Source organism: Rutidosis leptorrhynchoides, chromosome 10 (genome assembly GCF_046630445.1).
Source record: "Rutidosis leptorrhynchoides isolate AG116_Rl617_1_P2 chromosome 10, CSIRO_AGI_Rlap_v1, whole genome shotgun sequence".
Taxonomy (NCBI): Eukaryota; Viridiplantae; Streptophyta; class Magnoliopsida; order Asterales; family Asteraceae; genus Rutidosis; species Rutidosis leptorrhynchoides.
The window spans coordinates 12,446,077-12,462,678 of NC_092342.1; the positions used below are offsets into that span (position 1 = coordinate 12,446,077).

At 35.3% G+C, this 16,602-nt stretch overlaps 3 protein-coding genes across 3 annotated transcripts; 2 read left to right on the top strand and 1 right to left on the bottom strand.

Moving 5' to 3' along the window:
- Positions 1 to 2,702: 2,702 nt before the first annotated feature.
- On the top strand, positions 2,703 to 13,591 carry LOC139870028 (receptor-like kinase TMK4). The gene is made up of 4 exons (XM_071857879.1): positions 2,703 to 2,956; positions 8,465 to 9,685; positions 12,826 to 12,850; positions 13,520 to 13,591. Exons 1-4 carry the CDS (start codon positions 2,703 to 2,705, stop codon positions 13,589 to 13,591), a joined length of 1,572 nt encoding a protein of 523 aa, XP_071713980.1.
- On the bottom strand, positions 11,424 to 12,411 carry LOC139871826 (uncharacterized). Its single transcript, XM_071859571.1, has 2 exons — positions 12,025 to 12,411; positions 11,424 to 11,900 (listed from the first exon to the last, which is right to left on the bottom strand). The coding sequence occupies exons 1-2, from the start codon at positions 12,409 to 12,411 to the stop codon at positions 11,424 to 11,426; spliced, it is 864 nt and encodes a 287-aa protein (XP_071715672.1).
- Positions 13,592 to 14,960: 1,369 nt separating the features above from the next.
- On the top strand, positions 14,961 to 16,466 carry LOC139873005 (uncharacterized). The gene is made up of 3 exons (XM_071860929.1): positions 14,961 to 15,110; positions 15,244 to 15,384; positions 15,772 to 16,466. Exons 1-3 carry the CDS (start codon positions 14,983 to 14,985, stop codon positions 16,262 to 16,264), a joined length of 762 nt encoding a protein of 253 aa, XP_071717030.1. The 5' UTR covers positions 14,961 to 14,982; the 3' UTR covers positions 16,265 to 16,466.
- Positions 16,467 to 16,602: the final 136 nt, after the last annotated feature.

The window sequence follows — 16,602 nt, forward strand, 5'->3', positions numbered from 1 at the left end:
TTCTTAAATATATAATAAATATAAATATAAATAATACATAATAATAACTAAAATAATATACATGTTGACAAAACTGACGCATTTGACCCATGACCCGTTTTGACCCGTTACCCAACCCAACGCAACTTGACACATATGGAGCCGTTTAAAAGTCCGATCCATTTGAATGGGTATGGGTTCAGATGTGAACCCACCTGAGATGAAACTAGCATGACCAAAATACTTGAACAACTATTAAAATGAATACTCTATAAGCACGATCAGTGAGGCCACTATACGGGGGATGATAAGTATGAAACAAGTTAGTCTTCCCATCCTGTTTATAAACACCTAAAACGACATTACTCTCATCTTAATAGCATGTAGTACATATAACTCATGATTTTTTGCATATCACATCTGGACACCTTATTGAGGGATTTAAAAAAGAAGGTGCTAATTTGCTGGAAAAGGGATATTGAAAGATATAACGTTGTTGTCTACATATTATCAGCTATATTATTTTCTGCATCGTTTCAATACATGTTATCTGTAAATGCAGATGAAGAATGAATTTGGTTTGTATTTGCTCTGCATTATTTGGTAAACTTAGCGTGATCGCAACTTGAAGATGATATAACTGACTATGAACAATCGGAAGCTACATTGCAATTGTATTGATTATTAATGTTTACAATACTAATCGTTTAAATACATTTACTTTCAGGACAAATATTATCAATATATAAGGGTTTCTTAATTATAATTGTATACTACAACTAATCAATCTCGAATGCTATTTTTTAGAGCTGCCGTGCAACGCACGGGCTCTTAAATCTAGTTTCTGAATAAATGTATGAGTGTTACAATACATTTAAACAATTTTGTAACAAATTCAATATTTTGTGTTTGTATAAAAGATGTTTATATTTATAATATTCTATTTGGTTTCAATGATCTGAGATATGGTCTGAAAGTAGCTCCTGGACTACGACAAGCTGTGTAGCTGCTTTGTACGTAGTTTGTTGTTGGACATGTCAACTTAAATGGCCAGATGGGTTTTGATATGGTGTTATTTTTGTTAGGGGATATGGATTGGTTTGTTGCTCTTGTTTGTTTGCTCTTTAGAAAAAGTGTTCGAGACAAATAAGAAAAAGTTACTTAGATAGTCCCCGTGCTTTACTACATATTTCATGAGGAGTCCTTGTGGTTTTTTTTACTTATTTAGTGGTCATTAATGTACTTCACAAGTGTTATATGTGTAGTCCCTCTGTCAATCGTCCGTCCAGTTTAGCCGTTAAGTCAATCACGTGTATAACACGCGAGGGTTAAATACGTCATATTGCTTCTTTTTTTTCTTGAAAAAATTACTTAATTGGGTGATCTGATATGGTCTATTCAAGTCGACCGTTAACTGCAATGATAGAGACCTATTCGAGAGATGGTCAATCTCATAAGAAAATAAGACAAGAGACTTTGACTATAAACCAACTTTTCATTCATATTAATTAAATCCAAAGGAATACATATGTATACAAAATGAAACGCAACTGAAACAGAGATTACTTTTAATAACTACTAATGGTGCTAATCTAGAATCTTGGAAATATAGAGAATATGGGATCGTAGATATTACTTCTTTAAAACCCACGTACACATTAATTTGTATCTTCGGTTATAAGTGGAATAATGCATACCACTTCCCACGTAGAAGCTTATCTGACCAAGTTTCTAAACTGCTACTGAAATGTTAAATGGGCCACAAAACAGTGGGCTTTGATTGGGCTTCTTTTATTCTCGATCTTGAGCCGAACCTGTCTGTTAATGATCTTAGAAAGCGGGAAATTGATCAAAATACACTTTTTTTAAGGCTTCAAACAAAATACATTTTTTTTAAAAAAATTGTCTTTTTACACCATTCGGTAGACGGGATTTCCGTCTACCACCTTTATCTGTCGTCTACTACCATTTTTACAAAGTAGTCGACGGTGAGATAAAGGTGGTAGACGAATTCTCGTCTACTAGCAGGGTTAGTAGACAGCGAGAACAAAGCAGTAGACAGACATTTACAAAGTAGTCGACTGTCTACTGCCTTGTTGTTGCTGTCTACTGCCTTGTTAGTGTCTACAAGGCAGTAGACAGCAACAACAAGGCAGTAGACGGTCGACTACTTTGTAAATTCTGTCTACCACCTTTATCTCACCGTCGACTACTTTGTAAAAATGGTAGTAGACGACAGATAAAGGTGGTAGACGGAAATCCCGTCTACCGAATGGTGTAAAAAGACAATTTTTTAAAAAAAATGTATTTTGTTTGAAGCCTTAAAAAAAAGTGTATTTTGAACAATTTCCCCTTGAAAGCTCTATGAGACCCGTAACATGATCCCTCCCCAAACGTCACACACTCGCACTGCGTCCATGTATTTTTAGTTTTTTTCACTCGGGTGGTAAGATTTGTTTCTTGTAGGCTGCGTCCATGTATTTTTAGTTTTTTTTCACTCGGGTGGTAAGATTTGTTTCTTGTAGGTTAAGTTAATAGAGATTGTAGAATATATTTTTTCCTTATTTCTTTCATTGGATTGTAGTCTAACAGAGATTGTATTATTTGTATATTGTATTGTATATTTGTATGTATATATATACCGTGATTTGTTAATGAGAAATCATACAATTATATTTCTTATTGTTACAATCACAACTACAAAACACACCGCCGCAGCCACAATGGCGTATCACCACCACCTTCGTCTCCTTTGTCTAGCCTTCACTCTCCTGACCGCCGTATATGCCGGAGACGACGGCACCGTGATGTCAAAACTCGCTGGAACTCTAAACCCTAAACCATCGTCATGGACCGGAACTGATTACTGTCAGTGGGACGGAATCACATGTGATGGTTCCAGTCGTGTTACAGTAATCAACGTCACTTCAAAATCACTCGCTGGAACCCTAATTCCGGAGATTAACGAGCTTACACTGTTGGGTTTTAATGAGTTTTACAAATATGAGGAATATTATAGTCCAAGCCCAAAGCCCAAAAATTTGGCCCATATGCAAGTTTGACTTGGTCTTGCATATTAGGGCATATACATACTCAAGTTGCAGCCACTTTGTTCATTAAGAGAGAAGAGAGTTCAAGAAAAAGAGAGAAAAAAATCCCAATTTCCGTCACTTCTTACAGCAGTCCAGAAAAGAGACGATCCTCAGAGATCCGACCGTTGAATCTTCACGATATTTGGGCTGTGTCTTCCTGACATCAGTGCCAACATTTTCAACCGTTGAATTCGTCTAGAAAGGCCTGTAGCTCGTGATTTTGCTGCTGGAACAGAGGGCAGTTTATTGGTAGTGTTGTTCATCTTTTGTCTTTAATTTCTTCATATACTTGTTGATTATTGTTGTTCAAGAGTATGATGATGTTGTTTACCTCTAGTTGAGCTAGAGAAGGATTATTGTATTGCTCTCCTTGTTGATGATAGTGGAATTTAAGTGGCTTACGAGTCCCGTGGTTTTTACTCTCGATTTTGAGGGGTTTTTCACGTAAAAAGTCTTGTGTGTATTGTGTGTGCTTTGTTATTTCGTATTTGCTGATTTGGGACAGAATTGGGGCTGATTTGTGGTGATTGTGGTATACCTTATTTGTTAGTTTCCTCACGGGTTTATACGGGTCGGGAAATGCTTGTCAAACGGGTTTGTTTCCGCTTTGTAGTTTGCCCGTTGTGACCATTTTTCCATCAAATTGGTATCTAGAGCTAGGTTATTTGATTTGACTTGTGTGAAAGATGGAAGCTAATACAAGTAAGATGATTAGTTTAAATGGTTCAAATTATCATGTTTGGAAAGGTAATATGGAGGATCTTCTTTATGTAAAAGATTATTATTTGCCTGTTTTTACTGAGGATAAACCTGAGAAAAAATCTGATGCTCAATGGAAAATTTTGCATAGACAAGTATGTGGGTATATACGGCAGTGGGTTGATGATAATGTAGTGAACCATATTACTGGGGAGACTGATGCTAAAGCCTTATGGAAAAAGCTTGAGCAGTTATATGAACGAAAGACTGGGAATAACAAGTTGTTCTTAATTAAGCAGATGATGGCTTTGAAGTACCATGATGGGACTCCTATTACAGATCACTTAAATGCATATCAGGGTATTATAAATCAGCTTGCAGGTATGGGTATCAAGTTTGAGGATGAGATTCAAGGTCTCTGGTTACTTGGTACATTACCAGACTCTTGGGAGACTTTTAGGACATCTTTGTCCAACTCTGCACCGAATGGTACTATCACCATGGAATTGGCTAAGGGTAGTATATTGAATGAAGAGATGAGAAGAAAGTCACAAGGTTCCTCTTCACAGTCAGATATCTTGGTCACAGAAACGCGGGGGAGAAGTCATAGTAGAGGTCAGGGTAAAAGAGGCAATCATCGTAGCAGCTCACGCAAAGGCAAATTTGCTAACGTTGAGTGTTATAATTGTCATGAAAAGGGGCACACAAAGTGGTATTGTCCAAAGTTGAAGAATGAGAAGAAAAAGGCATATGACAAGAATAAACAAAAGAAAAGTGATGGTGGTGATGGTGATAAGGTTGAAGTTAACGCTATCACAGATGAGTTCTTTGTTTGTATTGATTATGATATGATCAATCTTACTCATGATGACACGAGTTGGATTGTTGATAGTGGCGCTACATGTCATGTTTCAATTTGTAGAGATCACTTCTCATCTTACACTCCAGGTGACTATGGATTTGCTAGGATGGGTAATGCCGGGTTATCAAAGATCGTTGGTATTGGAGATGTTTGTTTGAAATTTGACACGGGAATGGAGTTAGTTTTGCATAATGTAAAACATGTTCCGGATATGAGACTTAATGTTATTTCAACAGGCATTCTTGATGATGATGGTTATTATAACGGTTTTGGTAATGGTATTTGGAAACTAACTCTTGGTTCTATGATAGTGGGAAGAGGCAAGAAAGACTCAAGATTATACATCACGCGTCCGAAGATCATCCAGAACATTGTTAACGCAGTGGACAATGTTGATTCTACTGAGTTGTGGCATAAAAGACTTGGCCACATGAGTGAAAAGGGGATGTCTATCTTGTTTAAGAAGAATGTGTTGTCGGGTGTTAGTGATATTAATTTGAGTAAGTGTTCTCACTGTTTGGCAGGGAAACAGACCAGAGTTGCGTTTAAGAGTCATTCTCCTTTTCGAATGGAGAACATACTTGATCTAGTTCATTCGGATGTTTGTGGGCCTATGAAGACTAGGACACTTGGTGGATGTTCCTACTTTGTTACATTCATCGATGATCATTCCAGGAAGGTGTGGGTTTATACCTTAAAGTCAAAGGATCAAGTATTTGAAAAGTTTAAGGAATTTCATACACTAGTTGAAAGGCAAACGGGGAAGAAACTCAAGTGTATTCGGACTGATAATGGCGGTGAATACATTGGCAGGTTTGATGCTTATTGTAAGGAGAATGGTATTCGACATCAAAAGACTCCACCAAAGACACCTCAGTTGAATGGCTTAGCAGAGAGGATGAACAGAACTTTGGTTGAGAGAGTTAGATGTTTGCTTTCACATGCAGGGTTGTCCGATTCCTTTTGGGGTGAGGCTTTAAATACGGCAGTTCATATTATTAATCTAACCCCTTGTGTTCCTTTGCGTTTTGATGTTCCTAACAGGGTTTGGAGCGGAAAAGATGTTTCTTACCGCCATTTACGAGTTTTTGGATGTAAGGCTTTTGTTCATGTTCCCAAAGATGAGAGGTCAAAGCTTGATATGAAGACTAAGCCATGTGTATTCCTCGGCTATGGTGAAGATGATTTTGGGTACAGGTTATATGATCCAGTTCAGAAGAAACTCGTACGAAGCCGAGATGTTGTATTTACAGAAGATCAGATGTTAAAAGATGTTGATAAGGCAGATTCAGTTCCTCAACCTAGTGCTGATCTTGTTGATTTGGATCCAGTTACTCCACAACATGTTGGAGATGATGTTCATAATGATGAACATGGTACTGATGATGATTATGCTCCAGAGCAGGTAGAGATTCCAGTACCAGATGTGCCCCCATTTGTCCCACTTAGGCGGTCTACCCGAGACCGTCATCCTTCTGTTAGATATTCTGCTGATGAGTATGTATTAGTTACTGATGGGGGAGAGCCAGAATGTTATTCAGAAGCAATGAAAAATGAGCATAAAAAAGAGTGGGGTGAAGCTATGCAAGATGAGATGAATTCCTTGCATGAGAACAATACTTATGAGCTGGTGAAGTTACTTAAAGGCAAGAGAGCTTTGAGAAACAAATGGGTATTCAAAGTGAAGACAGATGAGCTTATTCACAACCAAGGTACAAAGCTAGGTTAGTCGTTAAAGGATTCAGTCAGAAAAAGGGTATTGATTTTGATGAGATTTTCTCACCGGTTGTGAAGATGGGATCTATTCGAGTGGTTCTTGGATTAGCTGCTAGTCTTGATCTTGAGGTTGAACAGATGGATGTCAAGACTGCTTTTCTTCACGGTGATTTGGATAAGGAAATCTACATGATGCAACCTGAAGGTTTTCGGGTTAAGGGTAAAGAAAATTATGTTTGTAGACTTCAGAAAAGTTTATATGGGTTGAAGCAAGCACCGAGACAGTGGTATAAGAAGTTTGAGTCGGTTATAGGAAAGCAAGGCTACCGAAAGACAACTTCAGATCATTGTGTTTTCTTTCAGAGGTTTGGTGATGATGATTTCATCATATTGTTGTTATACGTTGATGATATGTTGATTGTTGGTAAAAATATTAAAAGAATTGCGCAGTTGAAGCGAGAATTGAGCAAGTCTTTTGCTATGAAAGACTTGGGGCCAGCAAAACAGATTCTTGGCATTCGGATTTCTAGAGATAGAGGTGCTAAGACGTTACATATATCACAAGAGCAATATATTGAAAAGGTGCTAAGTAGATTCAACATGAAGAATGCTAAAGTGGTTAGTTCCCCTCTTACAAACAACTTTAAGCTAACAGAAAGAGATTGTCCTACTTCAAAGGAGGATGTTGAAGAGATGGATAAAGTTCCATATGCTTCAGCAGTTGGTAGCTTGATGTATGCTATGGTGTGTACTAGGCCTGATATAGCTCATGCGGTAGGTGTTGTTAGTCGGTTTATGTCAAATCCGGGTAAGAAGCATTGGGAAGCAGTTAAATGGATCATGAGATACTTACGAGGTACTTCAAAGTTGGGTATCACATTTGGAAATGGAGAACCGATGCTTGTTGGTTATACAGACTCAGATATGGCAGGAAACAAAGATAACATGAAATCCACTTCTGGATATTTGATGACTTTCGCAGGGGGAGCAGTTTCATGGCAATCAAGATTGCAAAAGTGTGTTGCCTTATCTACGACCGAGGCTGAGTATATGGCAGCAACAGAAGCGTGCAAAGAACTTTTGTGGATGAAAAGATTTTTACAAGACCTTGGGTTTAAGCAATCAAGATATGCGGTTCTTTGTGACAATGAGAGTGCGATTCACTTGGCTAGAAACTCTATGTTTCATAAGCGGACAAAACATATTGATGTGCGGTATCATTGGATTAGAGAATGTCTTGAAGATGGGTTGTTTGAACTTGATAAAGTTCATACTGATGATAATGGTTCTGATATGCTCACGAAGGCTTTGGCGAGTGAGAAGCTCAAGATATGTTGCTCGATCGCCGGGATGGCGATCCTTCCTCATAATTGAAAAGGGGGAGATTTGTTGAGTTTTAATGAGTTTTACAAATATGAGGAATATTATAGTCCAAGCCCAAAGCCCAACAATTTGGCCCATATGCAAGTTTGACTTGGTCTTGCATATTAGGGCATATACATACTCAAGTTGCAGCCACTTTGTTCATTAAGAGAGAAGAGAGTTCAAGAAAAAGAGAGGAAAAAATCCCAATTTCCGTCACTTCTTACAGCAGTCCAGAAAAGAGACGATCCCCGGAGATCCGACCGTTGAATCTTCACGATATTTGGGCTGTGTCTTCCTGACATCAGTGCCAACATTTTCAACCGTTGAATTCGTCTAGAAAGGCCTGTAGCTCGTGATTTTGCTGCTGGAACAGAGGGCAGTTTATTGGTAGTGTTGTTCATCTTTTGTCTTTAATTTCTTCATATACTTGTTGATTATTGTTGTTCAAGAGTATGATGATGTTGTTTACCTCTAGTTGAGCTAGAGAAGGATTATTGTATTGCTCTCCTTGTTGATGATAGTGGAATTTAAGTGGCTTACGAGTCCCGTGGTTTTTACTCTCGATTTTGAGGGGTTTTTCACGTAAAAAGTCTTGTGTGTATTGTGTGTGCTTTGTTATTTCGTATTTGCTGATTTGGGACAGAATTGGGGCTGATTTGTGGTGATTGTGGTATACCTTATTTGTTAGTTTCCTCACGGGTTCATACGGGTCGAGAAATGCTTTTCAAACGGTTTTGTTTCCGCTTTGTAGTTTGCCACCATTTTCCCATCATACACAGCTCAAAACCCTTGCCGTACAACGTAATTCAATCTCCGGCGACATACCGATTCTTTCAAATCTCACTTTAATTGAACAAATCGCTCTTGATTCCAATAACTTCACTTCAATTCCGCCTGACTTCTTCTCCGGTTTGAAGAACTTAAAATTTTTTAGTATCTTCGATAACCCAAATCTGTCCCCATGGGTTTTACCGGAAACCCTGAATCAAAATACAAACTTGCAAAGTTTTGTGGCGAGTAATGCTAAAATAACGGGATCAATTCCTAATATATTTGATAAATTGCTTAATTTGCAGAATTTGAGGTTATCGTATAACAACCTTACTGGAAGCCTACCCGAAACTTATGGTAGGTCCCAAATTCAGAACTTGCGGTTGAACAATCAGGCGCAAGGGCTTTTTGGTAATTTAAATGTGATTTCTTCAATGACTAAAGTTAGTCAAGTTTGGTTACAAGCTAATGCATTTACTGGTGCTATACCCGATTTAACAAATTGTAGTAATCTATCTGATTTGCAACTTAGGAATAATCAGCTAACCGGATTAGTTCCAAAAACTTTGTATGATCATCCTAGTTTACAAATTATTAGTTTACAGAATAATAAGTTGCTGGGTGAATTGCCCGTGTTTAAAAGTTGCGTGATTGTTGAATTAGGTGTTAGTACTACTAATAGTTTTTGTTTAACTTCACCTGGACCTTGTGATCCACAAGTGGTCACATTGTTACAAGTTGCCGGAGCGATTGGGTATCCGATGATGTTAGCGGAATCGTGGACAGGGAACGATGCTTGTAATAAATGGAAATATATTAGTTGTGATTCTTCTGGGAAAGTGACTAGTGTGAACTTTGGAAAACTCAACTTTTCTGGTACTATTTCGCCTGCTTTTGGGGAGTTGAGTTCGTTGAGGAGTTTATCGTTGAATGATAATAACTTTGTTGGTTCAATCCCGCAGGTCTTGACGACTTTGCCGAATCTGGTTTCTCTTGATGTGTCGAATAATAATCTTTCGGGGAAGGTACCCGTTTTTTCGGCCAAGGTTAAGTTTACGGATGCGGGTAATCCTTTGTTAGGACCAGATGGGTCAGGCTCTGGTCCGGGTAATGTGGGTGGAAACTCGTCTGTGTCAAAAAAGACAGGATCAGGTTCCGCTGCTGGTATTTTTGTTGGTATTGTTATTGGCGTTATTGTTTTGTTGTGATCATGTGTCTTTTGTGTGTTACAAGAGTTGTCAACATTTTTTTGATAAATAAATAAGTACAAGAACAAGAAGTAATTCTTTAATCTTTACCTAATGATGATGAATCTTTTGAACATGAATGTTCGTTACAACAAAAGAAGCAACAATGAGTTTGTGATGGTTTATCAATAATGAAAGACAACCATAATAACTGTCACAGCGGTTTTACTAGTGTACCGTCGCAACGATCTAAAAATGGGTAAAAAAAGGTTAACTATTAAACAACGGTCAACAAATTTCAAACATAAATATTTCAAATTAAAGATATCTATCTTTACTTTGAAATATTTATGTTTGAAATATATATTCTATAAGAAGTCAACGTTGGTCAACATCCATCTTGACCCCGTTTTGACCTTGCGACGCTCCAAAGTTCCGACCGTATCGACCTGTCTCGCCTCTTTTACAACCTCGTTAAAAAGTGACCTGGTTCAAGGCTTACTCATTTGACAAATGACTCAGTCCACCCGACCCGCCCATTTTGCACATCTAACAATTTGTTTAAATCTTACTGTATTATCTTTGAAATGTATTAAATGATGAAGGTTATGGCCTTTTAGATGCCGGTGATGGATGGTTGTGAAGCAACAAGAGAGATACGAAAAACAGAGAAAGATTATGGTATCCACATTCCGATTATAGGATTAACGGCTCATGCAGAAGGCGAAGAGCTAAACCAGTTTTTTGCCGCAGGAATCGATATTCATGTAACTAAACCATTAAATGAGCAGAAGCTTTTAAAAGTGATTGAAGACCTCCACATCAGACATCTGTTTTCTGTTAATACTAATTAGCTTGTACCTAGTTTCAAAATATGGATGTGTATCAGTGTATGTAGTATCCATTGATGACCTTGTTTCATTGATATAGATTTGTCCCAAAGTTACAAATGATTTTATGTTGGGGGAAAACATGGCTGTAGCTTGCAGCACAGTGTTATAACTTATATCCATAACCAGCGAGACGAAGTGAAAGCACTCATTCAACAAGCCCGATTGACAAAATATTGGTGACTAGTCCGTCTCGACCCCCTCCCGGCGTCTAATAAATCAGTCAACGGTCAAAAGTCGAGTCAAACGCAAAAAAAGGTAGGGTCAACGCCGGTCGAAAGTCAAAAATTCGGTTAAAATCGGTCAAAAGTCATCAAATCAATCAATATCGACGTAGTTTCGTGTTACTTTTTTGTATTACATTATCGCTAATAGCGATTGTAAGTACAAACTAGTCAATGAAAATTTTCTAGCTTTAAAATATGCGTGTTTATGTATATATTTAAAAGTGAATGAATGTCAGTCAACATCGGTCTCAACCTCGTTTCAACCTTTTAAGGTGATGACCGTTTCAACCCCGTCTCGAGTCTTTTTCAACCTTGAGTGCTGAAGAAGAACACGAATTTAGAACTTTAAACTCAAAAAATTACATTTGCTCGAAATGTCAACAAGCCCGATTGACAACTATTTACGAAGTATATTTTTTTGACCTACTACCAATTGAAAACCATATAGTATAGTATTGCAATATTAGCTAAAATTATAAAAATAATATAGATAGAAGGTAATTAAAAATTATATGTATATCAGTATGTCAATTGAAAGTAACCTCTATATATAAACAATACATTGTATGACCATTTCTATATCGTTTCAAAACTTTAGAACATGGACCAAAAAAAAAAAAAAAAACTCATAAATGTTAGACTTTTTCTTGAACTCTAAGTGAGTCACTATCATCTCTTCCTTGATCTACCTTCCTGTAAAGCAAAACCACGCCAAACCAAATTAGACACTTGACCACCCTAACCATACCAATGGTCACAACCAAATAATACAACCACCATCCCATTAAGTCAACCACACCAACACCAATATCCATTTCATTTTTCATTTCGGTTACCATCACTAAAGACTTCACCTCATCTCTTAATCTCCACCACCATAAACCACCTAAACTACCACCCATAACCACCCTCTCCACCCACCTCTCCTCCATTTCAAACCCAAACATCGTATCATCCACAACCGGTTTCACAATCGTCCTCCACCAATATACGGTTGTCGCATGCAAACCTAGGAAAAATACAATGCTACATATCAAGTTTCTTTCTTGACCAAAACTTGAACCATCAATTCCCGCGCCTATGCTTCCTTCAATCCCAAGACCAACACAAACCTGACACGGTTAGAAAAATTGTCAGAATAACTCTGATACCATGAAAGATAATAAATCTATCACAAATATAACACAATTGGATAAATTTCATATTTCCTGATACCATGTAAAATAATAAATATACCTGCAATGTGCATAGAACAATCCACGCCGTATATAATCGTGGTTTAATGGTTTCCGAATCAGAAAAGATCGAGAAAGTGATTCGTCCATCATTTAAGGTATGGACAAGGGAAGCAATGCATATAAGGGAAATAAGTATGTGAAGTGGGCTAATAGGAACAGAATTAAGGAGAAGAGAGAAGAAGACGGTTGATGGTGGATCAGAAACCGGAAATTCGTTCAAGGATAGAAGGTAATTCGCGGTTGAAAGACGAGCTAAGAGAAGGAAGGATAGAGGAAGAAGAAGACTAAGAAGAGTGGTTGTGAAAATTTGAAGTGTTCTTCTACATTTCAAGAGAACGTTCTCAATATATTGATCCAAACTTGTTGTTACCTTGATGGAAGCCATTGATTATATGAATATGATCCAAGATAAAAAGAAACAATAATTTGATTTGATTTTTGACATATGTTTAAGGTTATTTATATATGTATGTGTTAAGTTACTCCAACGACTTATGTAAAGCTAGAGTGGTATCCACGATATTTTGATGGTTAGTTGACAAATGTCAAGGCCGGTTACATTTCATTTCAATGAGGACGACGACTAAAATTGAGAATCAATCTACCTATCTAACATAATATATATATATATATATATATATATATATATATATATATATATATATATATATATATATATATATATATATATATATATATATATATTATATTTATAAAAAGACCAACAGCATGATCTCTGCTCACATTCAAGTTGTTTATTTAAATAATGATTTTTATTTATCATAAAGTATGATACAAGTGTTGTGATGATACATTTCTTATCAGTTATTAACTTAATCTTTTGGATTAGAGATTACATTCAATTTAATTACCATTAAAAAAAATGTCCATGCAATCCATGAAAGATGAACAATCATCGGATCGAATATAAAGTGATCCATAAATTAAATATGTTATTATATTGATTTGACATAATTACCCAGATCGTCCCTATAGTTTACCCTAAATTGCACGTCTCATCCTTAAACTTTAATTTGAAAAGATCTTAATTATATATAATTGGATGATTCACGTTAAAAAATACAATTTAAGGGACGAGTTGAGAAAGGCAAGAAAAGGTTTAGGGTGAGACGGGCAATTTAGGATAAGCTAAATGAACGAACCGTCTAATTATATCCACTATTATGTTATAAATTACTAATCAGGGTCATCCTGTCAATTTTATAGGTCATGTACGAAAAATAAAAGTAGACCCTTTTATATACATGTAACTGTTTCTTTTAAATTATTAACTATAAATTGAAGGAATTGACGCCGGAGCATTGGAGCCAAACGAGGAGTATTGGAGCGGAGTATTGAATTGCGGAGTATTCGACATTGATTTTGTATTTTTATTTTTAATTTTTTAAAATTTATTAATTAACAAATGGACCTATTATGTAAAATGGGCATTGGTATGTAATACTAAGATATATTTTTTTTGGCCCTTACAGATATTGGGTCATATGACGTTGCACGTTTTGCACGCATTAATATCCGGTCCTGCTACTAATATGTTATATTAACAAAAGGAGGGATTAATGTTGAAAGTAAATGACATTTTTCATCCATATAATCTTACATTACCAAGCCCCTAACTTGTTATCTTTTTTCATAACAAGAGAACATTTTTCATCCTAACGTGTTATTATCTTTACTAGGTAAAATACTATACACACAATTCCTAATATACTAACGGTAATTATTTCACATTATTGACAAGCTGCACACTCATGACAACAAATATATAGTAACAGAAAACTTATCATACCCATCAAACAACGTCTAATCTCAGGTGCTATTAACCTCCAAAGAAGGGTTGACTTTTTATAAATAAAGAAGTTAAAAGACTAAAAAGTAAAACATAAAAATATTTGGTCAACTTATATTAAATTAGTTAAGTAATATTGTCTGATCAAAGCACAAATGTTAAGTTATTGAATAGTTTGTTTGAATACTTGCCGTTCTATTATTCTTAGGCGTGCATGATTTTACCTTAGTTGTATGTGAGTCCCGACAGGTGATCTAATTATATACTAAGGTAGTAAGGTGACTAGTACCACAAATAAACATAAAATTAACCCTCTCGTACATGGCACAATGAACTCTTGGAAAATAAATGTATATAATAGTACAACGTATATTGAATGACACACTTTATAATATTTTCTAGATATATATAGCTATACTTTTGATTTGTACAATTAAATAGCCATTAAGGAAATAAAAGCTTCCCAACCACCATGCATGCATGCATGAAGATAACATTATATTGCTGGCATTCAGAGCTAGCATGAGTACATCAAAAAGTATAAATCATATATAGCCTTTTGCTTTGTACTAAAGTTGTTTCACAGTAATTTTTTACATGAATTTTAAAAGGCTAGTGATAAATATATTGTTTTTGATCCATTAAAATTATGTATTGAGAACTTATATTGTAATGCACGCTTTTTATAGATCTATCAAAAATATGAGACGGAGTAGAATAAATATTCAACCATCTCAAAATGTCTACATGTAATTACACAAGCTAAATGTCAACAAATATTATGATATACGCAAAACAATTTGTTATAACCATATATATTTAATTTTCATATGCTAAGTGATTAATTAGTCATCGATAATTGTACAACATGGTAATATATATTTACAAATATCTATGATATTACATGGCTTCAAATTATTGAATCTTACAATGTGTTTGTTAGAATAAAACCTCACCCAACTACTACATGATAAAAATAATATTCAAAAATGGCCACTTGCAAATAATGGATAAAATAATCTATCCATGGAACAAGGGTACTTTAGTAAATTAAATGTATGAAAGTGGGGAAGTGCATGTTGTGTATCTTGTCATCTATTGCTTTATTTCCATTTATCTCTCTCTTTAATCAATTGTGTTTCTTTAATGCTTCCTTGTTCCTTTCCCCCTTCCATTTTTACTCATTCCACAACACTTTCTCAATTCTCTCATCATAAAAACAAGATCAAAATGGAAGACTCGATTAATTCAGATGTTCAAGCTTCCAAGAAAAGGCAAGAACACTTTCCATATACATCAAAAACAAGTTTTCTTGATTCTTTTTCATATTTACTTCAACTTGCATAAGTTTCATGACTTTAAAGCACAAAAGTTTTCATCTTTTTATGTGTTCTTTTTGCAAGATAGGAAGGTGGCTGAAAAGATTGTAGTGAAAGTGAAACTTGAAGAACATGAAGGAAAAAAGAAGGGTGATCAAAACCCTTGTTGTGATTCTTGGTCTTGGAGAAAATATGGGCAAAAACCTATAAAAGGATCTCCTTATCCAAGGTTCTTCATATATGTATATATTACTTGTGCATATTTATTGTTTCTTATATCAATATTTATTTTTGGAAAATTTAAGATCTAGATATGAAATTCTATATTGGGAACTACTTTTAGCATGAATCAATCATAACAACCTTTCACAAAACTATGATATATGTCTTTTCTGTTATAGTACTACTTATTATTGATATTTTTGGCTCAAATAATCTTGTCATACTTAATATTTATGTCTGCTATTGAAATAAAAAGATATTTGTTTAACTGTACTGTGCTCACATTAAACACATGTTTTCATTTGAGTGGTTAGAAAGATTGGTTCTTTACAATCATTAACTTGATTCAATTATTGCTCACAAAGTTGTTATTTTTTATTTTTTTGTTTTGTAGAGGATACTACAAATGTAGCACATCAAAAAGTTGTTCAGCCAAGAAACAAGTGGAGATATGTAGAACAGATTCATCCTTGCTCATCATAACTTACACTTCTACTCATAATCATCCAGATCCAAATCTTTCTAAACAACCCAAAAATGATCCTAAATCCGAACTTACTACAATCCAGGAACTAGATCAAAAGAGCGAAGAGCAAGAACCGATTTTTACCACTACGGATAACGAAAATGCAACTATTGAAAACGATAACTTTCGTTACATTCAAACCCCGGAAAACGAAACCCCGTTGATAGTAAATCTTGATAATACGTTCTTTGAAGAAGAACCACTTTTCTATCCCGATCTCATGAAATTTTCGGCATCGAAAACTGAAGAAAACGACTTTTATGATGAACTTGAAGAGTTACCTATGTCTTCTTCATCATTCAAAAGTTTCCTGAGAAGTAGTAATTTTTTTGAGGAGAGAGTTCTTGTGCAACCTTCTTAAATAATATATGCAAATATAATTAATGTAATTACATTTAATTAGTTGTTCATAACTTTAAGTTAGCTAGTAATAATAACAATTATTATTATTATTATTAAACTAAATTTAAGTGATCAATGAATATGAATACTATACTATATATAATAATGTTTATTTAATATATATGGTTGGTTATTATATGTGTGTTTGATAGTTTATAGATTACACAAGAATCACGAGGTTAAGATAGTGCTTATGTGCTTTGAGAGATGTGATCATAAGTGGGAATACATGTGTATTATTTGTAATTATATGTATATCTTTTTATTTGCACTAGAAAAAAAAGGTTTTGGCAGTTG